General features: G+C 43.0%; 1 protein-coding gene across 2 annotated transcripts in view; it reads left to right on the plus strand.

Annotated features, from left to right (window-relative positions):
• Nucleotides 1-24,781, plus strand: part of SYNPR (synaptoporin) — a 142,243-nt gene that overhangs the window by 111,691 nt on the left and 5,771 nt on the right. For both annotated transcript variants that reach the window (XM_083602378.1, XM_083602379.1), the window contains 2 exons: nucleotides 4,909-5,033; nucleotides 20,547-20,745. In XM_083602378.1, coding sequence (XP_083458504.1) covers nucleotides 4,909-5,033; nucleotides 20,547-20,745 — 324 coding nt within the window. The remainder of the gene's footprint in view (nucleotides 1-4,908; nucleotides 5,034-20,546; nucleotides 20,746-24,781) is intronic.

Here is a 24,781-nt window from a genome sequence, read left to right on the forward strand (position 1 = left end):
AGCACCCTTAACAAATGATAGTTCCCAGGATTCTTGCTGGGAAGGCAGAAATGTGCTTTACATGTGTGGTGTGTACGCAGCCTAAGAGACCCTGCGCATTTATAATAATAATAATAATAATAATAATAATAATAATAATATCTTTATTGTCATTGCCCCCTCTCAGGGACAACGAAATTACTTGATTACTGCATTTGCGGTACATTGAAGCCACTGGAATTAAAATGGGGCATTGGGGAGAGGGAATGTTGCTTCCAACAATGCTTTTCCCGGGCTCACCAAATATATTGTTTTCTCCCTTTGCCGCACAATTTGTAGCTGCACGATTAATACCAATTTACAATGCTGTTCCCTGTGCAACTCAATTAATTCCAAGGGGAGATCAGCTCTGAGTGTTTTGTTAGAGGAAATAATTGAGCCTCATTTACTTGTGAGAGGTCTATTGTTCATGACATAGTGGCAACAATTACAGCTTCAGTGTAAATATATAACAACAAAATGCACACAGAGCCGCCTCGTCCCATTTTACCTGCCAGTATTTTTTCCCTGCCTGTCAGTTTGGCCCTACCTGGGCCTGGACAAATTGTTTCATTAACATTTTATTGCATCTCACTATTGTTGTTCAGAATATGTGAGCAGCTGAGAGACAGTTTGAACAGAACTGCCCAAAAATATATTTTTTCATGAGCATTTATCCCTTCACATAGCCCATTTATAGTCAGTGAGTGGCCCTTCAGCCAATAACTGAGGCCTGTGCTGACCCAAGAAATTTTGCTGCCTGAGGCAGTGAAGCAAATGGCTCAGTATCCCTCAGTATCCCTGGATACCTCCCTCAGTATCCAGGGCCGACCAAGTTCTTTTAACACCTGAGACAGAAAAATTCCACGACCTCCTCTTTCTGGAAGTAAAACAGAAAACAACAATAAGCTAAATAACCCAAATGGCTGCTCTTTTGTGATGCTGAAAATCTGCTGCATGAGGTAGCTGCTTCACTCTGACTCATGGCAGGCTGGTACGGCCTTGTGGCCTTTTGCGGCCATTCTAGGCTGGAATATGGTGGTGGACCTTTAAATGTTGCTGCTGAATTGTTGGATAAACCCACAGAAAAATAAGTCCTGTGGCACTGCTATAATGTCTAAAGGTCATCTTAAAGTGTGGGAAGGGCTGTAGCTCAGCAGCAGAACACATGCTTCAGACCCAAAAGGTCCCATACTCAACCTGGGCACCTCCAGCTAAGGGGGCCCAGGCAGCACGTGATGGGGAGGACCTCTCTGGCTCTCAGACCTTGGAGAGCCACTGCCAGCAGTAGCAGCTGGTAGGGCAGCTCACCTGGCAGACAATATTGCGCTAGAAAAACACATAGCCTGACCTGGCACAAGGCAACTTTCCATATTAGCATAGCAAGCTGCCTTATGCTGAGTCAGTCCCTTGGCTCTCAAGAGTTTCAGACAGAGGACTAGGGCTGGGCAATATATCCATATACGTATCGTCCAAAACCGGTTTGAAGTTCATATCATGATATTGGTTTCATAGTTTTTGACCTGGCAATATATTGCAAATCATGATGTGTGTGTGTGTTAGTTATGCAAAAATCACAATGTGGGGAAAACTGTGAAACCAGCCAATGTTCCTCCATATTTCAGACACTGTGATACAGTATATCAGTAGATCTTGATGTTTAGCTGGTGATATATCATGAAGCTGAAAACTAGATATCACCAAGCCCTACTGTTCACCTCTACATACAGTAGTACCTCGGGTTAAGTACTTAATTCGTTCCGGAGGTCTGTACTTAACCTGAAACTGTTCTTAACCTGAAGCACCACTTTAGCTAATGGGGCCTCCCACTACCGCTGCGCCGCCGGAGCACGATTTCTGTTATCAACCTGAAGCAAAGTTCTTAACCTGAAGCACTATTTCTGGGTTAGCGGAGTCTGTAACCTGAAGCGTATGTAACCTGAAGCATATGTAAGCCAAGGTACCACTGTCGTTCCAACTCTGTTTCAGACATTGTGATATATTGGTATATTAAGAAGTTTAGCTGGTGATATATTGTGATGTTGAAAACCAAATATTGGCCAGCTATTCCCCCAGCCCTATCTGAAGATATCAGGGACTGAACCTGAGGACTTCTACATGCAAGGCAGATTCTCTGCCAGTGAGCTGAGAGCCCTTTCTGTGACAGGGGAGAATTTATGTGGCTGTGGCTGCAGAACTAGAAAGCACTAATTCTTACGAGTTGGTTCAAAGGTGTGATCTCGACTATGTTGTGCAAAGGAAGTTTGCTTTTGTTCGTTTTTGTGCGTCTTAATCGTGAGTCTTTCTTTCTGGCCACCCCTCATTCCTTTCAGCTGGAGTTGCCATGCCATGCTAGAATAAATTCCAAAAGGAAAACAATGAAACTAGAATTCAGCTGCTCGCAGTCCTAAGAGGTAAAAGCAGATAAGTGCTATTAATTGTGCTAAAAGCAGCCCAAGGACAAGGGAACACACTACATGTGAAGAACTGCAACAAAGGAATTTTAGTACAGATTTGTAGGGTGCTGTACGGAATGAGCTAGTTTTCTAGTGCTAGGTTTGCTTTGTGTTTGTAGACAGCATATGACATACAATATTTATAATGGCTCAAATAAATAGACTTCGTCCTTGAGCTCTTGTTGGGCCCATCTTCACAAGGTAACAAAAGGAATGTGTCCTCCAAGAAGATTCAGTGAATTGATTCAAGTGTAGAAAGCTGCAATATGTTGTCTGGTTTCCAAATCTGCCTATTTAATAGGTTTAGCGCTGCTCGCATTTGTAAACTCAATGCTTGCCTAATACAGGGGTAGTCAACATAGTGCCCTCCAAATGTTGGACTCCAACTCTCATCACTCGACAGGCTGGGGCTGATGGGAGTTGGAGTCCCACAAGACTGAGGGGAGATACAGGACCGGCCCACCCATGAGGCAAGGTGAAGCAACTGCCTCAGGCAGCAAGCCTCCAAGGAATGCATCACATGCTGCTGCTGCCATGGTACGTTGTGCTCTTTGGAGGCTGGATCTGCCACTTCCTCAGCAGCCCCCCACCAATGCTACCTCTACAGTGGCCTCTTGGCAAATAGGAGTCGCTGCTCATCTCTTCCCACCCTTGTTCCCACCAGTGTAGATCTTTATTCCCCACCCCTTGTTCCTGATGTCAGTCTTCACTTGCCCTTGTTCCCTGATGGGCAGGGCGCCATTTTGTGGAGAGGTGCCAAAATGTATTGGGCCAGCCCTTGGGGGAAAATCAGAGTTTCTGTAGAAAATAAGCATCAGTACATATACCCAAGCAGCGCATACACTCAGCCAGGTGTCTCATCCTGCCCAGAAAATATTTAGCAATGCGTTTGGCACCAGCTTGGCTGCAGGAGTTACCAGAAGGAGGTGTACAAGGTGCCATCCAACCATCTTAGGGACTCTACTCTGGATTTGCGTAGGGTTTACTCCCTAGCCTTTTTTTCTCCCGAAGATATCCAGCAAGGCAGTGGAGGTTTAGGAACGGAGTTTTTGTTCTTCTAGATGAGCTACCTTCCCAGGTTGACAAGCCCCATCTGCCCCTCACTTCCCTCTACAACATGGGCAGAAACTGCCTTCTTGACTGTTAGACCCATTCTTGGTCTTGTCTGCTCAATCCGCGGGAGTCTGTCTTCGCATGCAGGGGAAGTCCCTAACTCACCAAGGGTTTGAGAGCCATTGGCTACCCTCACTTGCCCTCACTTAGCCAGCCAGTCGAAACTGCTCCTGGGTGTGGCTGCTGTGGCATGCTGACAACTTCTAGGAGTCACGGGTAAGAGCTGAGTGCAGGGTGGGGACCAAAGGTAGACAAACTACCCATTAGGATACCCTACACGCTGTGGTTTGTATGAACCGGCTGTCAAATTCACTTCTGCTTTGGAATGTCATTGTGTCTCTTTGCATTGATCTATATATGCAGATATATAACTGCATGTAACATCTAATAATCCAAAATTACAATTTCGAGTTGTTTGAGGCAGTCTTGCGATGAATTGCTAGCGCTTGGAGCAGGAGGCATTTTCTTTAAGCACGGCTCCTGATTAGGAATGTAAAAATCGATAACGTCTGAAGTATTGTGAGAGGACTTCCTAAATATGGCTCATCATGTTGGAAAAAATCAATGCAAAATGGGCATGTGGAGTCAGTGTGTCCTAAGAGGGGAGCATTAAGGAGGGTTAACCCATAGAAGCAGGCAGGAAGTAGTCACTAAGGATGAAGCCGGCAAAGGATAGGAAACGTCAGTGATGCTTTCGTTTGATGAAACTCTTAATGGTTTCCTGTGTGTTGGGTTTTTTGTTTTGTTTTGTTTTTTGCTTTTGTTAACTCCCAATGGTGCCCTCCCAATGTTTTGGAGGTCCAGCTTTCATTATTCCTGCCCATTGCTAATACATGTTGGACCTTACAGTAGTTGGTGTCCAATATTGCCTGGTGGGCACATGCTGGGTTGCTTTCTTCCAATAACTCATTCTTCTTCATTTGAGAGCATGCAACCCTTTGCTGCGATTCAAAACTACTGTTTCTCTGGGAGGACAAGTCACTGGCTTCTGATTTAACGCTGGTATAGTATCAGTATGAAAATGAAGAATATGCTACAAAAACCCGTGAACTTCTGCTTATGGGGGGTATTGTTTTTGCTTGTTATTATGCTATGTATTTTTTTGTTTTTATACAGTAAACTGCCCTGTGGTCTTTGGGTGAAGGGCGGTACAGAAATTTATTAAATAAGTAAATTACCTCTTTCCTCTTCCAGAGGACACCTATAATTGTACTGTCATAACTGCTATTCCACAAATATTTTCACATGCTAAAATTGCATTGGTAGATGAGCTAAAATTACACACGCACATATATATGTATGTATGTATTTCCCCCCACAGCTTTTTGCAATCTTTGCATTTGCAACATGTGGCGGCTATTCTGGAGGACTGCGGCTCAGCGTGGACTGTGCAAACAAGACAGAGAGCGACCTCAGCATTGACATAGCCTTTGCCTATCCATTCAGGTAATCTGTTGTAGTTCTTTGCCATTCACATGCAATGGGGCAGCCATTGTCTACTGTGGTTCAGTGTAGCGCTTCCTGTAGATATTTGCAGATGACAAGACATGCAAAGACTTAAGGTGATGTCACTTACTGGTGCATTTCAAGTTGCTTCTAAGCTGGAACCCTTCAGCACTGCTGAAGCTTTGCTTTCCCACAGTTAGCTGGAAGTGGAATTAAATTGAAGACTCCACAGAAGCACTCAGATTAGCTTCAGGTGGTACGTTTGCACCTCACTGACTTCCCTCTGCCAGTAAGTGACTGAGGTCCACCTGACAAGAATCTAGGATAGTGGCTCTGCAATGCCCGGTGACCTGTCTCTGGAAGTATGTGATATTGTTGCACACCATCCCAATCTCTGAGTGATGCAAGATTCCAGGGGTTCCCAGGGTTTGTATTTTCTTTTGGGAATGAGGCACAACAGAGACTGCAGTGTCTTTATGCCATTTGGTTTATTTACGCATATATGCAACCTACGATGGAGGGGGTTCACACCATCAACACCCCAAAAAGGTCTTGTTTCTCCCATAGCCACAGCCTTGGATTCAAACAGAAATCAGACATTGCTCTCAAACTTTGCTCTGACTCTCTCTCCAGCTTGCTGCTTTACGTCTAGGTCACACCACTGCCCCTTTTAACTCTAAACTCAATGCTTTGTCCTTCTGTCTCTGAGTAGAGGGAGGGGCATCACCCATTTAGACCTATTTCCTTTGTTTTTTTAATGGCCCATCACCCAGGTGATTGCCTCAACACAGGAAGCTAGCCTGGCTTATATTTTGACACTTGCTGGATTCAGGGGTTACAAGGATCTTGCATACAGCCTACTTCCAACCCCCCAAACTTATAATGCACTTATATGGCAGTGTTCTTCCCCATGGCCAAGTTTTTCTTATAATTATTAGTCCTGTTCACAAGGCACAGCAATGTTAATGAAAAGTTTCTTTCTGGTAAATAACAACAGCAACAACAGCAACAACTCCTAATGAGAAAGGTGTGAGAACAGTGATAAATAGACTCTCAATTTCCCCCCAATTTAATCATTTCTTTAAAAAAGACACTTTTAATTTTTATAGGAAAATAGTACTATTAAAAAGTGGGGGAAAGATTAGTTGATGGATGTGCTGAACTGGTTACTGGCCCCAAAAATGGACTATATGAGAGTCAATAAACCTGAAGCTCAATCCAGAGAAGACTGAGATGTTTCTATTGGGTGGTTGTTCTTACTGGACAATTGGTGTAGACCCTACTCTAGATGGGCTCACATTCGCTGTGGAAGAGCAGGTCTGTAGTTTGGGGGTGGGGTGGGGGTCCCCCTAGATCCACTGCTGTCACTTGAGTACCTTCCACTAGCCTTGACCCAGTTGACCCAGCTACAACCTTATCTGGATGATGATAGCCTGTCTGCCATAACCTGGACTCTGGTAACCTCAATATTATATTACTGCATTGTGGTTTTCATGGGGTTGCTTTTGAAGACAGGTGAGGTGACCCAGTCATATAACACTGAATCTGGCACAGGGGCATTGGCTGCCTGTATGCTTCTTTTATACGATATACGTTACTATATCTTTATTGTCATTGTCCCATACAGAACAATGAAATTGAAAAACTACATAAAACATTCAAAAACCCCTAAAAACTCTGAAACCCCATTTTAAAATACACTATACTATACTATAAAAACCCCTAAAAACTCTGAAACCCCATTTTAAAATACACTATACTATACTATACTATAAAATACACTATACTAAAAAATACTCTATACTATAAAGCTCTTTATAGCTCGGGGCCCCAGTATCTTTCAAAGCACCTCTCCCACTATGACCCTACCTGGACCCTTCAGTCTTCATCTGAAGCTCTCCTCCAGGTGCCTCTGACTTCTTTTAGTTGAAGTTCCCTAGCTGTGGAATGCTGTCCCCAGCAAGGTCCACTTGGTGCGTCTTCCATGTGCAAAGTTTAAACATATCTCTTCGCCCAGACATATGACAAATTATGACAAGTTGGCTGATGGCCTACTTGATGGAAAGTTTTTGCCGCTGAATATTTTTGTCCTTTTTCCCTGCACTACGAAATGGTTTTCTTGACATATGTTGTTTTGGGTTTTGTGTCATTCCTGTTGGGCTCGTGACATTTTGTAGGAAGTGACTAACAAGTTAAATAGATAAATAATTCTCAGAATGTATGTATGCGTTGACTAACAAATTGCCTTTCAAAAACATCAGCTCTCCAAAAGATTCAACTATGTCTCGGTTTCATAGCATCTGAGCTAAGCTGTCCTAGAAAGCCTTCTTTAGCCTAGTGATGTGTCTGATGTGTTTCATAAGCCAGTTTTGGGATGATAAACACCAATGGAAATGAGGGCAAGTGTCCAATGCCAGAAGTTAACAATGAAATATTTTTAAAACCCTGCTGTTAATAAGACATAACACATTCACAAGCAGATGCAATGCAAAAAATAAATAAATATGGTTATCAGCCTTCCCCATCCCCCTTGCATCTAAACGGTCATGTCCTGCATCTATAAAAAGTCCCCAAACCTAAAAGTAGATTCACAGATATCTATTTCTTTCTATACAAATTCTATTCCAAGAAATGTTTTTAAAGACAGCAACACCATCTGTCTGTAAAATGGCTATTTCCATCAGACATCATTTGCTGTTTTGCTTTTGAGTTCCATTTATGCCTTTATTGATAGCAATGCTGTTCACTAAATGGATCTGAGCAGCTGGCAAACTCGTGAATTGTTGTTAATTTATGAGATATTTATGCCATACTTGTGCTCCACAGACTTGTACTGCCCTTTATTACAAATGTTAAATTTCCCCCCTTTTTGCTAACTTTGCTGTTCTGTACAATCTTTCATCTCTTGCTTCTTTTAGTATTCATGAAGCAGCTTTGGAAAATCGAGTTATGCAAATTTATAATTTGATTCTCTTCCAAACTTGTCACATTTCATGAGTGTTCTTCACAGAGGATGGGAGGGAGTTCCACAATAGAAATTGCTATTTAAGATGTTGGTTTATATATGTTATTAGTTTATCATAATAATATATAAGAAAGAAAGCTTGAAAGCCAGCATTATTTGGCTCAGTTCAGAAATACATAGCTTATTGAACAGAGGTATGCATGATACTTGCTAGTGCACTCCATCTTTATACTTACCCCTTCCTTCCTCCTTTTTTGGTGAGCTGTGATTGAAGTTTTCCTCGGTTAATTAACCATAGTTTCCTGTGAAGTTTGAATCAGGAAACTGTGGTTATCAGCAGGGGCAGACATCTTTCACAATATGGCGCCCTGTGTGAGGCTAAAATTTGGAACCCCCAAATGGATCTTCTCAATTATGGATCTTCTTAATTTTGTTTCCCTTCAACTCGGCACCCTGTGAAGGGGAACCAGCCACACCACCCAAAATCTGGTGATGTTACCAGTACTGGAACAAGCCAGAATATTACTGAAGCCAATTTCAAATCATGTAAGAGCCAAGGCTTATTCTCATCGCCATAGTTCTCCAGTTCAGATGTTCTTAGAACTATGGTTAATCAACCCAGGAAGTCTTCAAAAAGAGCACAATGAGAAGGTGGGGAAAGGTAGCATGAGACTGGGGCATGCGAGTGAAAGACTGCCCCACTACTCTTTTTTTTTCTAGGTTTCTCTTAAACCTACAGTCTGGCACTCCTGTTGCCATGATGAGATGCGAGGTTGTGTTTTCTTCAGTATTGTCCATCCTTCATGCTGCCTTGCTTCCGTTGAAATTGCAATACATGCCAGATATAAGGTTGCCCTGTTTGAAGGAAACTTGTAATAGATCTGTTCAAAATTGGGCTAACTGTTGTGATTAAGTATGGATTCCTGGTGCCCATAGCTGCAAAATACTGAATTTAAAAAGTTAAAGTTAACCTCAAACTGTTGCAATTCTCACAGTTTTATTATTCTGTTAAATCTGATTGTGGTCTCTCTCCCCCCCTCCCCCATCCTCTGTTTGTGCAATGATTCACTGCTTTGAGATTTCAAATTATGCCCACAGCATTATTCAAGGGGAGAGATGCAGGAATACCTATAAATGGTTGTTTATTCAATTGTGTCCAGAAAGAGGAAGGAGGCCTATTATATTGCTCCCTGGATAGTTCCCCTGGGGAAAGATTTTTGAAAGAGAGTCTTGAGACAGGTTTGTTTGTTTTTAACAGTGAGGCGAAAAACTGTTTCTTATTGCTTGACTAGGATAAATATATTGCATAAAAGGTTTTTATGTTTGCTCTAGGTTCCCAACAGATCACAGTGCCCTGGAGACCACCTATGTTAAAATGTATCTTTCAGCTTGACTATGTCTGAATTTTTGTGATGACCAATGCTTTTTAGCAAATGAATTTGACTGACACAAGGCGTGTGGATATCTTGGCTTATTAAGATAATGAACATCTAGCTGTTGACACCATTAAGGGACCCCTGACCATTTGGTCCAGTCATGACCGGCTCTGGGGTTGCAGCGCTCATCTCGCTTTATTGGCCGAGGGAGCCTGCGTACAGCTTCCGGGTCATGTGGCCAGCATGACTAAGTCACTTCTGGCGAACCAGAGCAGCGCACGGAAACGCCGTTTACCTTCCTGCCGGAGTGGTACCTATTTCTCTACTTGCACTTTTGACGTGCTTTCAAACTGCTAGGTTGGCAGGAGCAGGGACCGAACAACGGGAGCTCACCCCGTTGCGGGTATTCAAACCGCCGACCTTCTGATTGGCAAGTCCTAGGCTCTGTGGTTTAACCCACAGCGCCACCCGCATCCCACGTTGACACCATTACCTTCATGCAATATAATGTTTCAGAAATAACATCCATCAGTGGGCTTACTTTAAAACCATATTGTTTATTAAAATATAGTCTGCCACACATTACTGGAAAGCCTTTGTTGTGGTGGTCTTTCTGCAAAATAAAAATAAAAATCCATGCTTAATTTATTAATTTAATATATAAATAGAAGGCATTATTAATACACTGTCAAGTGGAGATTCATATAAGTTGTCCCAAATAAGCAAAGATATGATCTACTCTGTTATTGACTAGTGTGTATAGAGATGCTGTGTTAATAAAGGAAGATATGAGTCTCACTTGGTAGGATATTATTCATTAATACAGAGAGAAATAATAAAGTTGGGGTTTTATGTAGAATACATCCTTGAGCAGTATTCTTACCCTATTTTTTTGGAGTTTGATCAAGCATTCCTTCATGCTATGAAAGGGCTTGAGGAAAGTTTTGTTGGTCAAGAACCACAATTCATGGGATGGTAGAAGGAATAAAAAAGGAAGTGAGTATACAGTTACATGACATGAGGCCATTCATCCACTCCCATTTATTGTAAAGCAGGCATCCCCAAACTCGGCCCTCCAGATGTGTTGCGACTACAACTCCCATCATCCCTAGCTAACAGGACCAGTGGTCAGTCATGATGGGAACTGTAGTCCCAAAACAGCTGGAGGGCCAAATTTGGGGGTGCCTGTTGTAAAGCTTGGTTTGGATACCCAAGAGCTAATGGTGCAACAGCAGAATCACACAGAGCAAGGTTTCTGCTTGCTCTGAGTGTAACAATCAATGTTCCGTAGTTGAGCAAGAAGACAGTTTCCTCATCAGGAGGAACTTGTGTATATTTCTTTCTGTTCATGTCATGACAAATACTCAAACTTTTGACATTCTGCCATTGGATATAAACCCACATTAGGCCCACTTATATATGCAGATATCCATATCTCTGATATCTTTTCCCTTACACTGTGTCCAAGTCCACTTATTCAAATCAAATCAAATCATTCTTTATTATGGTCTAGAGACCCAACAAATAATTACAAAGCAATGCACAATTCATACAGCCTACCTCCAGCTTAAACAAGCATTTTGTTCAAAATGCTTGTTCATTCTTTCTTACACATACACACATTAATGGACACAGGTCCACAGTTCCTTAGGGCCACATAGTCCCATAGGTCTCACATCATCATTATTATTATTATTATTATTATTATTATTATTATTATTATTATTTCTGCAAAGCTGGAATGTCCGTAAGCATTTCATAACCATGCATTCCAGCACTGACCTCGTGGCTAGCAAGATCTTGTTTCAATGTCCTGAAACTCTACGTTCTTATAGCCAACAGCAATGGTGGTTTCAAAAGTTGTGCACCTTTTGTTTGCCTCGTTTTGTTTTTGTTTACTTGATTTGGAGTGGTGGTGGTGAGTAAAATCGCTATTTCCCCCCTGCAATCCTTTATATTAATTTGATATCTTAGTTGTCCGTCTGCAATCCTGCTAAGAGATTACTCAGAGCTGACTTTGAAAATAGATATATGATTATGATTCAAATGTAACAGAGAGTGCTTTTGCTTGACAGTGCTGGCATCAAAAGGCCTGAGTAAATCACCTCCGTATCTGTTAAGTTAGGACCTTCAGCCACTCAGCGCCTTTGTTCAAGAGACAGGTAAGCTTCTTCATGGAAAGAACATCACAGGTTTTTCCTTCACTGCACCTGGGAGTGCAGTGAATAAATCTGTTTTTGTGCAGCATTTCTTCACCAGTTCCTCCCTGATTTATGATTACTGGTTGACAGTGGAAGAGTTGAGGGGGTGAGCCCGAAACAAAAGATGCCACGCAGAGAGCCCACGAAGCTTATACCTGTCATGACTGTCAAACGCTGTGCTGGAAACAAGAAGAAGCTAAAATTTAAAAATTTGGATCTATCGGTATGACTCAGTTCTAGAAGCAGTTGTGTGTTTGTGTCAGTTTTTCTCTTTCTTCGTCCTTGAACTTGGTGCAAAAGAAAGGATATCTGCCGTGGCTTGGAAAGCGTTGGAACAAGATGGTGCAGCTGATCATACAGGAAACTGTGACAGATACCGTATTTTTCGCCCTATAAGACGCACCCAACCATAAGACGCACCTAGTTTTTAGAGGAGGAAAACAAGAAAAAAAAAATCTGAATCAAATGTTCTTGAAGAGGCTTTGCACGGCTACCCCTGAAGCCAGAACAGCAAGAGGGATTGCTGCACAGCAATCCCTCTTGCTGTTCTGGCTTCAGCGATAGCTGCACAGCCTGCATTCGCTCCATAAGACGCACACACATTTCCCCTTACTTTTTAGGAGGGAAAAAGTGCGTCTTATAGAGCGAAAAATACGGTAAATAAACAAATGGTACCTAAACATGAACGAACCAAAAGCCCTTACCTAAGAAGGAATTGATCTAGAAAAGAGCTATTTAGCATCACACTTAACTAAATTTTGCAGTTGATAAAGTGGAGCTTTTAAATGTACTTCGCCAATGGTAATTTTAAGAGAGGATTCTCTTCCCATTGGCATGTTTTATAAATTATTCTTGCAGAGCTGGGATAGCGAACCTCAGGGCCTCCTGATGTTGCTGGACCACAACTCCCATCATTCCTGACCATTGGACATTCTGGCCGGGGCTGGTGGGAACTAGAGTCCCACAATGACTGGAGGGCCACAAGTTCCCCTTTCCTATTCTAGAGGGATGCACACATAAGGAAAGGCTAACAATCAGAATTTACACTGAGAATTAAGCTGAGATCTGAACTCAGGGCCATGCCCAGAACTGGCCACTGGCCTACACTGGTTCTTGCTTGCTGGGCTGATGAAGCATCCATTCAATTCTACTGTTTTATTTCTTTATTTCAACCATGTATATTCTGCTAAGCAACATGATTTTTTGTAAGCGATGCACAACGAAGTTGTCCAAGGGACACAAAAGATGAAATCAGCTAAAATCAATCAGAAAATCAAATTCCTTCCCCCCCCCCTCAACCTCATATAGTAAAAAAATAAAATAATATCTGCTGGGTTCAGTCTACCCAGCACTTTATGCATCTGTGTTCAATAATGCATCAGGACAGCCAGAGATCTGAAGCTCTGCCGATTAATTATACAAACCGCCCCGCCAGGATGGGCAGTGAGGAATAGGTCAGTGCTTTCATGATCAACTTCCACAATTCAGTGTCGCGTTGTGGTCCCAGCAGTGCAGTTTTCTATGTAATTTGGGGCTTTTGTGAATGGATTAGCCTAAGCGGACCTGTTTTCGTTGTGTTTCTCTTTCTAAATTGCTCTCACTCCAGTTGGAAAGGAAACAAGCAAAGAGTGTAATGTTGCACCCCGCCGTGCAGAATTTGGGAGAGGTATCCTTCAGGGCACACAAAACTCTCGTCGTGACATTTTCAGCAGCTCAGTTCCCCTTTTTTATATTTAATGCGACCTAATGATAGAAAGTAGACCCAAGGCTCCAGCATCTTTCTTAGGAAGGTGAAACTACAAGTGTCTTCATTTAATAGTGATCCCGGTGGTCAAGAAGTTATTACAGGTTTGGGGGGCAGGGATGGGACAAGTCCTAACACAAACTTTGCTGCCTCATGTATAGGACCCATGACCTTGACCTGATTTTCATTGGTGTTTCAAAGGGAGTAGAAAAATAAGATAAGCTTGTTCATTGTGCTGCCAGGGCTGGCAAAACTGCACAGATGCATTGGCTACTTAACATAGAGAGGTTTTCCTCTTTTCATATCTTGTGTGCTGTAGCCTTGTGCCAGAAGATTGCCTGGGAAACCAATTGCCTGAAAGGCTAGCCATTTTGCAGCCTAATGTGAAGGACCCGATGAGCATCCCCATCACTCTGACCAGACAGCAGCCCAATCTTTCCTCCACACTGACAATAAGGCAGCATCTTCCGTTGTGCTTGAGGGGCAGCAGGTTAAATTAGGGTCCACAAGTCAAGATATGAACTATACAGACACAGCCCTGTCCTCTGAACACTTGGGCGCCACGCATTACTACCAGCATCTAATGCCTAGGGCAACTGGCACACTCTGCCCAGTGGCAGAGCTGGACCGGATTGTCTAGTGGGAAAATGTGACTCTGATTTGCCTGTGTCACAGACTCTCTTCCCCTGCAGCAGACAAATTTGTGAGCAGTCACAGAAGAGGTGAATTATACATAGGTCTGCAGGAGTGTACCATGAACCCTATAACCTCCCATTTCATCATCAAGTCTCAGCTTTGCTCAACCCTAGTTATTATGGGGGGGGGGGGAGTAATGTCTAAAATACCTTTTTAATAATAATAATAATAATAAAATTTTATTTATATCCCGCCCTCCCCAGCTGAAGCTGGGCTCAGAGCGGCTAACAACAGTAAAAATAACACAGTTTACATAAAATGACAATCAATTAATTGAAATACATTCTAAAATCAATTCATTCTAAAATCAATTCAAATTAATGGCAACCATTGGGCTAGAGTTCTATGAGGATTACAGAAGGAGGGGATCAGACTGTGCCTTGGGCAAAGGCCTGGTGGAACAGCTCTGTCTTGCAGGCCCTGCGGAAAGATATCAAGTCCCGCAGGGCCCTAGTCTCTTGTGGCAGAGCGTTCCACCAGATCAGGGCCATGGCCGAAAAAGGCCTGACTCTGGTTGAGGCCAGCCTAACCTCCCTGTGGCCCGGGATCTCCAAGATATTTTTATTTGAAGACCATAAGGGCCTCCATATTTATTACAACTCTGCCACGTATTTATTACAACTCTGCTTGCAGTGAGATTGAAAGATTAAATGAATGTGTGACTCAGTGCATTCATTCATTCATTCATTCATTCATTCATTTTTTTAATGGTTATACCTCCCCTGTCCCTCCTACCAGAGCCCAGGCTGGCTTATTACAACTGCCTTAATAACAGAGCACAACTATCACATGGTTAGGATGGCACTTTGTTAGAGAAGGGCTGTATCTCCCCAATCTCTGAAGTACTCTCAGAAAAATCATGACCTTCTACAAAGGCCTAGAAAGACCCCAGCCCATTACAAATGGAGATGGGCAGATTTCACCCTTCACTAATTTCTGCAGGATGTAAGAAATCGATCCTTTAGAATATTGGCTCCATTTGTGTTACCCAAAATACATTTATCCATGGTTTGGAAGACTTTAATTTAGTTCTGTGCTCAGTGCAGTGATGGATAGGGTATGTAAATGATTATTCAATCGACATTTCTGACTGATGTTTTCCCCCAGCTCAAAAAAAAATGGAAAGAAATGTGCAGGTAGGAGGTTACAGCTGATATGTTACAGATCAGCTTTTCAAGGCCTGCTGCAAAAATTGTTCTCCATTAATGCATGATACTATGCATTATACCGGAACTTATCAATTAACCTCATTCCACTTCCCCAAATTCCCCAAGCTACCTGTATGGTTTCAGTTTCCACTCTTTTAAAATCCTGAAAGCCTTTGTACTTTGAGAAGAGTGTGGATTCCAGTTCATAAACTTAATTTGTAGAGAGTTTAGAATGCTCGAATCCATTGATTGCTGTTGTGGAAGAGAGATGGAGAGGAAAAGGAAAATTAATACCTGGATCAAATGCTTAAGGGGGGGAAATGTGCTATCTTTTTTCAGTGGTCCTTGCTTATCTAGTTGGTGCTGATGGTCAGCACACTCAACTTTCAGATCATCCTAATTCTGTACCGACCACAACCCAATTGCACTCATTTGTAAACCTTCTTTACCACCACTGCTCCACTGATGGAACAATCATAATAATGCAATGCTGAATTCCACACAAAACTTAGAAATTGCAGAATCTTACCAATTTTTGTGTGTATCCATTCTCCTAATGGATAGACATTCTCCTAACGGATAGACTTATTTTGTTGTGGAGACAGCAGCTATCTCAGCTGGCAAGCTCTTAAGGTTGTGATCCTGTTGACAGTATGGGATGGGCCCTTCTTTAGATAAATTCTAAGCCATTCAGGTCTTTAGAAGTCAAAACTAAAAGCTTCATTTGGGCTTCATGACAAATAGACAGCCAGTGCAGATCTTTGAAAATTAATGACCCCGTATAGTCTGGTGTGTTGAAACTCTGGCCACTGCATTTTTGCACCAACTGCAGCCTCCAAACCGTATTCAAGGGCAGCTTCATGTAAAACAAATGACAATGGTCGAAATAGGAGGTTACTAGAGCATGGGTAACTACAGTCAGGCTTTCCCCTGTCCCAGGGTGGCTATAACTGGCAAACCAACTAGAGGTAGGATAAATCATTGTTTCTCATTGTCCAAAAGAACTTCCTGGCTTCTTTCTTTAACTCCAGAGGTTGAAGCCATTTCTACATCCTGCTACAACCTAGCAAGTCATTATTTTTCTTTATAACTGTGAGAATACATGGTAGAGATTTCAGATTTCTTCCCATGGATATATCCATAATAAGTAAGGAGGAGTTTGCGGCTGAGAACTAGTCTTTGCCAGCCTAATTGGATCCAGCCCACATTTCTCTACAATCTGCAGAAGAACTTGCTGCTGAGATGTAGCATTTGCCCAGCTCAGTTCAACCAAGCCAGAATTCTGTGGGACAGAATTTTTGCTGGAGAGCCAATGGCTACCCAGCTAACATTAAACCCAGGTTTACCTCCTATTTGCAGAGCACTTTACTAATGAGAACCAGCATTTCCAACCCAAAGATTCCCCCTTCCCCCCCTTTTTTTACCAAGGGACTGAGTCAACCCATCCAAAATGCAATTCTCCAGGTGAGGCTTGCCTGTTTCCCCCACCTGTGTAATGAATGCAGGTCTAATCATTCCCAATATGCTAAAGCAGAAACAATAGTGCATTTGTGCCTGTACCAAATGCAACCTTGAGAATACATTCAGACTAATTTTAGCCAATTCATGCTAGCTCCTCTTAATGAGGAGAGGGTTTTCTAATTTTTGAAAGCGTAGATGATTTTGATGCATACCAATCAGGATGAGTCTGTCTGCTAATGCAGCTTGACTGTCTGTTGGAGGAGCTTTCTCAGGAGAACAGAATATACCTGCTTCTGCCATACACTGAGGGGAGTAATGAGAGAGTGAGGAACAGCAAAGAATAGTTCATCACTGCTATGAATACCTCCAATTACTCCTGCCATTCTGTGTGTCGAGGAGTTTTCTGTTGGGGAAGAACGGGGCAGCCCAAGGGAGGCGCAAGCTGCATATTAAAGCTGCAATTTAAAGCTAGGAGGTTGTCAGGGAGCAATGAATGATGAAAGTTACAGGAAAGTGCCATGCAATCATGTGCATATTTACCCAAGCTGCATACACACATCATTTTATTCTGGAATCTATGGGGACTCAGTACACAGTCCACAAACAACACAAATCTCTTCCATATTTTGCATTCATTAGAAAAGAACCTCAAGGAACAATTCATGCCCGCTGCCTTGTAGGACATCTTTGGGTGAAGTCAAGGCTAAGGAGTAAACCTTACACAAATCGAGGGTGGGGTTCTTAAGGCAGTTGGGTGGCATCTTGTATGTCTCCTTCCAGCAACTCCTGCAACCAAGCTGGTGTCAAATGTATTCTTTTCCTTTCCTTTGAACGACATCAGCAAGAAGCCCAGGACCTCGATACACACTACCCAGGCTTGTGCCCCAGAGACCTCCTAGAGACTTTTGTTGTGGGTGGGTATGATTTGTTGTGGGTGGGTATGATTGGGCTATGATTGGAAGATAGAGAGCCAAGGTTGTAAGAGTGTTTGTGTCACTGCAGTCTATTTAAAGATTACTCAGGTCTTGATTCAAGGGGTGCTGTGTGGATTAATAATAATAATAATAATAATAATAATAATAATAATAATAATAAATTTTATTTATACCCTGCCCTCCCCAGCCAAGACCAGGCTCAGGGCGGCTAACAACCAATAATAAAAACAAGTTGATTGAAATACAACTTTAAAAAAAAATTAAAATACAACATTAAAACAATTAAAACATTAAAATGCAGCATCACAGGAGGAGAAAGCAAAAAAGAAAGGGGGGGAATCAAATTGATAAAGAGATCCAGATCCTACTGAAGTCCATGGGATTTAGGTTCTTCTGTTTTGAGTGTCCTCTATATTTACCATACATAAGAAGCAACTTGTTTATGCATTGCTGCTTGCCATCTACTGTGTTTGTTTCTCTGTGCCCTAGTCCATCTTCTGTTTCAAACACTCCCAGTAACCTTGGTTAGCTTTAGGAGGCGGGGGGGGGGGGGAGCCTTTGTCTCCATGCTTTGCAAAATCGCAAAGGCAGATGCAAAGAGAGAATTCCTCCTCCATGAGAAGACAATAAACCCTGATGAATAGTATTTGCATAACTGAGATGGAAAACCTTAAAGACCAGTCAGAAAGCTCTGGCATCCTTATCACACTTCTAAGTTCTTTCTTCTGCCCAAATGGTTTTGTCCACATGGCCTGTGTGGGTAGATGTGTGCAAAGAGAGAAGCAGCTGTTGTTGTGTGGCTGTACGTGTCAGGGACCGTGCTGAGGAGGGCTGCACAGATGAGGAATGGTGGGAGCTCCCCCTCCCCCTGCTCCTGATCAGGATCCTGAATCTTCCCAGGAGCAGTGGGACAGTATAGATTTGGAACAGTGGTTCGCAGAGGGACATAGTTCAAAAGACAAAAGTTGGGAAGAACTGGGTGGTGAACAGCTAGGAGAAGAAGATTCAGGAGAGAGAGAGAGTTAATAGACTCCAGTTTGGTGGTAAACATTCAGCCGATCAGTCCAAGGTCACTGAGATTAGATAAGGTATCTGCACAGAAGGCATAGTGGTTGCCAGATCAGTTTGCAAGGCGAGGAAGTGACTCGGGTGACTCGGGGGGGGGGGGTGTCAACCTTAATTGGGAGCACTTTTGCTCCGAGAATGGACTCTTTGTTCTTTCGCTGTGATCATTAAAATCTCTTTAAATGGTAAGAGACTATTTTTGCTTTGATCTGCTTATCCACGGCCAAAGGGAGAGAGGAAGCCACTTTCCCGAAGCCTGACAATACGCTAGCACAATGTGGAGAAGCAAACTTTTAATATTTTTTTTAAAAAAATGTGTCAAGCATGTTTCAGACCTCAAAGCACAGACTACATCCCATCTAGCTGGTTTTATAAATTATTGAAACAAAATATATCAGCTGATAAAGGACAAATGCCAAACACCACATTTTTCCCTGTACAGTGGTACCTCGGGTTAAATACTTAATTCGTTCCGGAGGTCCGTTCTTAACCTGAAACTGTTCTTAACCTGAAGCACCACTTTAGCTAATGGGGCCTCCTGCTGCTGCCACGCCGCCGGAGCACGATTTCTCTTCTCATCCTGAAGCAAAGTTCTTAACCCGAGGTACTATTTCTGGGTTAGCGGAGTCTGTAACCTGAAGCGTATGTAACCTGAAGCGTATGTAACCCGAGGTACCACTGTATAAGACGCCCCCATGTATAAGTTCCTATTTTTAGGGACTCCAATTTAAGAAAATATGGCGATTGCCCTGTTTATAAGACGACCCACAGTTTTTCACATAATTTTTAAGTTAAAAAGCCTAGTCTTATACATGGAAAAGTATGGTACGTACTATTAGTGGAAACTATGGGATCCATTTTGATGGGGAAACTGGCTAAATATACAGTCTTTATGCAATCCGAAAACAAAAGACTTCTATAAGGACTAGCAACAAAAAGCAACTCATGGCAATCCACCAGAAGTACGATGCTCTCCAGGACAGATTTCTAGGCAGCAGCATCACTGAGTTTTTGCTGCAGTAGAAGGCTTCCTCGTGCTTCTGCTCCTCTCTTCTTTATAGGCGACAAGCGTTGGTAACAGAATTACATAAATGATGGAATCAAACAGTGCTTTCCTACTTCAGATTAAGGGACGCTGGTGGCGCTGTGGGTTAAACCACAGAGCCTAGGACTTGCCGATCAGAAGGTCGGCGGTTCGAATCCCCGCGACAGGGTGAGCTCCGATTGCTCGGTCCCAGCTCCTGCCAACCTAGCAGTTCGAAAGCACGACAAAGTGCAAGTAGATAAATAGGTACCGCTCCAGCGGGAAAGTAAACGGCGTTTCTGTGCACTGCTCTGGTTCACCAGAAGTGGCTTAGTCATGCTGACCACATGTACGCCAGCTCCTGCGGCCAGTAAAGCGAGATGAGCGCCGCAACACCGGAGTCGGTCACAACTGGACCTAATGGTCAGGGGTCCCTTTACCTTTACCTCAGATTACTCAGCATGTGCCCCACTAAGCCAAGTGCAGCCTGGCAGTCATGTTCCGTGGCCTACAAGATACTTGATAGCCTTCCAGGTTTGGCAGTTCCAAAGGCAGGGAAAAATGGAGTACATTATATATTAGCTCCTGGCAATCGGTGGCTGGTGGGCTCAATGTAACTCAGCAGGTCACAAGTTGTGTTGCCTTGCAAGCTTTGAAGTGGCCTTTGGTTCTGTGGCAGTGTGGAACTGGAAGTGGCTAAATGGCTGCTATCTCTAACTTTCCAATTGGTCATTCATTTGTTAAAAAAAAAAGTATTAGCTTAAGACACAGGAACTGACCCACTGAATTCTAGAATGGGGCAGTTATATAGAGATGATCATATAACTGTCACCCACACTGTTTTGTTTTTTTAAATAAAAACTAATCCAACTCTCTGTCCTCTCATTCTGGATTTTAGGTTGTACCAGGTGAATTTTGATGTTCCCACCTGCGAAGGCAAACGACGAGAGAAACTCTCGCTAATAGGCGACTTCTCTTCTTCCGCGGAATTCTTCGTCACTATTGCAGTCTTTGCCTTCCTCTACTCTTTGGCCGCAACGGTGGTTTACATTTTCTTCCAGAACAAATACCGTGAAAACAACAGGGGCCCTTTGATTGTAAGTGTTCCTTACGCAGACAGCTTTGTCCCTATTTATTGATTCATTTGTTTAGCCTCTCGCTTTGAATACCCTCTGTTGAGTCAGTCTGAGTTCTGGTGTGGTATTGTTTTTTCTTTGACCACCAAGGTTGAATGAAATATTTGGTCAGCTGACATCATTGCTGAACACAGCAATGAAGATTGCAGAGGAGATGAATGGATGGATGGATGGGACTCTATCAGTTAGGACTACAATGTATGCTCTTCAGCATATAATCCCTGCTGCATACAGTATTATATTCTTATTTTATTTTCATTTACTGCTTTGCACAAACTTCACCCTTTTCATTTTCAAACCTTTCCCTCTAATTTTTTTATCAGAACTAATTTTCCATCCAGACCCTTCTGGATCCTAGATCAACCTTCCTAATCTTTCACCTAAGCACACAGGACCCCTGCTTGGATAGGGAGATGTGATTTTCTTCCCCCACCCCTTTAACCTTTTGCTCAAATTACCTTACGACTTGAAATTCAGCGACAGTTTAACTAGTTTGCACAGATGAAAGTTCTTAGACAGAGATGAAGAACTTCAGAGATGATGAACCCAGGGGTCCATTAGACCTGGTCTGGGGCTGTGCTTTGGGCCACATCACTCACTAACCCTGCTTTGCACCCTCTTCTGCCTGACTGAATGGGTCCTGGAACTCAGTGCTTTTGCCATCTCTGGATGGAGAGTAGAGGGGGATGTGTGTCGAAACAAGCTTGCTTTTACAGTGGTACCTCGGGTTAAGTACTTAATTTGTTCCGGAGGTCCGTTCTTAACCTGAAAGTGTTCTTAACCTGAAGCGCCACTTTAGCTAATGGGGCCTCCTGCTGCTGCCGCACCGCCAGAGCACGATTTCTGTTCTCATCCTGAAGCAAAGGTACTTAACCCGAGGTACTATTCCTGGGTTAGCGGAGTCTGTAACCTGAAGCGTATGTAACCTGAAGCGTATGTAACTCGAGGGACCACTGTATGGTGGTGTAGTGGTAAGAGCGGTAGTCTCATAATCTGGGGAACTGGGTTCACTTCCCCGCTCCTCCGCATGCAGCTGCTGGGTGACCTTGGGCCAGTCACACTTCTCTGAAGTCTCTCAGCCCCACTCACCTCACAGAGTGTTTGTTGTGGGGGAGGAAGGGAAAGGAGAATGTTAGCCGCTTTGAGATTCCTGAAGGGGAGTGAAAGGCGGGATATCAAATCCAAACTCTTCTTCTTCTTCTTCTTCTGTATTGCTTTGTCCAATTCTGCCTCTGGTGCAGTGGCGTAGCATGGGTTGTCAGCACCCGGGGCAAGGCAAGTAATTTGCACCCCCTAACCCGTGGATTTGCGCCCCCTAACCCTAACCCCCAGATGTTGCGCCCGGTGCGGCCGGCCCCCCCTGCACCCCCCACGCTACGCCACTGCTCTGGTGCAACCCACTACTGGCATGTGGTTCCCTATCTTGGTCTAGAATGATGCAACAATACAGTTTGGTATTGTTTATATGGATCCCTTTTAAGGATTATTATTATTGCTACTACTACTACTATTGTTGTTGTTATTTGAAGATTACATCAATCTTTATATTCCCATTTTACTGCCATGTCCCACCTATTGTTTCTGTAATTGCCAATCATTTCACATTTTCTTTTCCCCCCTTTTTTGCTCAGTAAATCGTTATCTGCATCTCACATTGTACTTTTCATTTTATATAGCACTAACTTATATTTCAGTTATATATTCTTTTTATCTTTCCTGTCTGTTAATGTGGAGTCTGTACAGTTCCATTGCCTGTTTGCTGGGACTGGAACAAATCTTCCAGATGCACTCTACTTTTGGTCTGACTCTGGTTCCTCCTGGATCCCACCCCTCGCTTGCCGGAAGGCTAAAATTAGAACCTCTTTTCTCCATCCACCCCACGAATGGCTGAAGAAGGAGCTGGCAGGATGTCTGGCAGCACAGCCTTAGTTAATTCCAATGCGAAAAGATGCAGAGCTGCTGGAATATTAATTAGATAAGCTATACCCAATATAAAACAAACAGTCCTGAAATGTGCTTTGAGACTGCTTTAATATAGAATACAGTATCAACGCAGAGGCTTTACAACATTAAAAATTCCCCGAAGTAACGAAACTCTTTTGCAACATTTCATTAATTAAAAAAAAAGTGAAGCTTTGAAAGCAATACTAATGATTACATTGTATCAATTATTCATGAAAAGTTAAACGCCTTTTTCTTCTGCTGAGAATTTAAAACAACCTTTATTTTTGTTGTATATTGATTATTCCTTTCAAACCAAGTGGTAGCTTGAATAATAATAATAATAACAACAATAATAATAGGAGTAGGATTCGGTCTTTTTTTTTCCCTAATGAAAAATTCCATTTTCTTTAAATAATCCAGCACAAATATATATATTGTTTCCCAGGATGCTGTTGGCATGCAATAAATATTTGATATTAATGAGGATTTTTTGCCTCCTTTACACCTGCAGATGTCTCAGTTTCCCAGAAGAACTGAGATCCACCGAGATCAATGGGGCATTTGCAGCTGAAGGCTGCAAATAGGCGAAGGGTTGTCACACACAGATGATGGAGCAAATTTGCTTTCTGGTGCGCCAGAGGGTAGAATCATAGAATCATAGAATCATAGAGTTGGAAGAGACCACAAGGGCCATCGAGTCCAACCCCCTGCCAAGCAGGAAACACCATCAGAGCACTCCTGACATATGGTTGTCAAGCCTCTGCTTAAAGACCTCCAAAGAAGGAGACTCCACCACACTCCTTGGCAGCAAATTCCACTGCCGAACAGCTCTTACTGTCAGGAAGTTCTTCCTAATGGGTAGGATGAGCTGTCGGACAAGGGGACAGACTATCTTGGGAAACGGTGGACTCTCCATGATTAGAGGTTTCTAAGCAGGGGCTGGATGACAACCACCTATGAAGAATGCTGTTGTACAGTGGTACCTCGGGTTACATACGCTTCAGGTTACATACGCTTCAGGTACCACACTCCGCTAACCCAGAAATAGTGCTTCAGGTTAAGAACTTTGTTTCAGGATGAGAACAGAAATCGGGCTCCGGCAGCGCGGCAGCAGCAGGAGGCCCCATTAGCTAAAGTGGTGCTTCAGGTTAAGAACAGTTTCAGGTTAAGAACGGAACTCTGGAACGAACTAAGTACTTAACCCGAGGTACCACTGTAGTGGATTTCTTGCCTCAGAAGCATACAAGCACTGCCAGTTACTAGACAGAGCTGGAGAAAAACAGCGCCTCATGTACACACCATACATTTAAAGCTGATAATTTCCCCCTCCCATAAGCCTGAGAATTGGACTTAACACCCCACAGAGCCACTGTTCCCAGCACCCTTAGCAACTGTAGTTCCCAGGATGCCTTGGGGGAAGCCGTGCATTCTAAATTTGCTTTATGTTTATAGTGTGTTGCACAGCCACAGCCAAATTTGTGAAACAGAGACCTACCCCAGCAGAACCCTGTTTGCTTGGGAATATGTGGCCTTACTTCTGAGTAAACAGGGTCCTCGCTGTGAATCTTGGTCATCAGCACATTCTTTTCTTTTTAAATGAAAGTATCCCAAGTGTTCCTGAAGGGCTCCATGGTTTGATAGGAGCATGTGCCTCCTTCCACATACATAAATTGAAAGGTAAAAAAAATGTTTGCCATTTCACTGACCATATGCAGAGTGCTTTCTGTCTCTTCAGCTGGGCATTGACTTCTAAACAAACATGCCCAGGGAGCTGTGACTGACAGACTTTCCTTAGCAAGGGACGTTAAAAATCCCTATCTATCTTCCAGTTGCAAACTATGAAGAGCAAGGTAACAGTGAAATTGAGGGCAAAGGAGCCTTATGTAAAATCATAGTCATACAGTAAACAGCTGGCCGCACCGCCATCTTGTATATACTAAACTTTGCCTCATAGACAAAGTTTGTGATTAAGTTGCTGTCCACTGTAGCCACAGTCCCAGTGACTGGGAAAGGCGTTTTTCATGGTGGCCTCTGCTTACACCAGGGATAGAGA

Source organism: Podarcis filfolensis (assembly GCF_964270895.1).
Source record: "Podarcis filfolensis genome assembly, chromosome: 2".
NCBI classification, from domain to species: Eukaryota; Metazoa; Chordata; class Lepidosauria; order Squamata; family Lacertidae; genus Podarcis; species Podarcis filfolensis.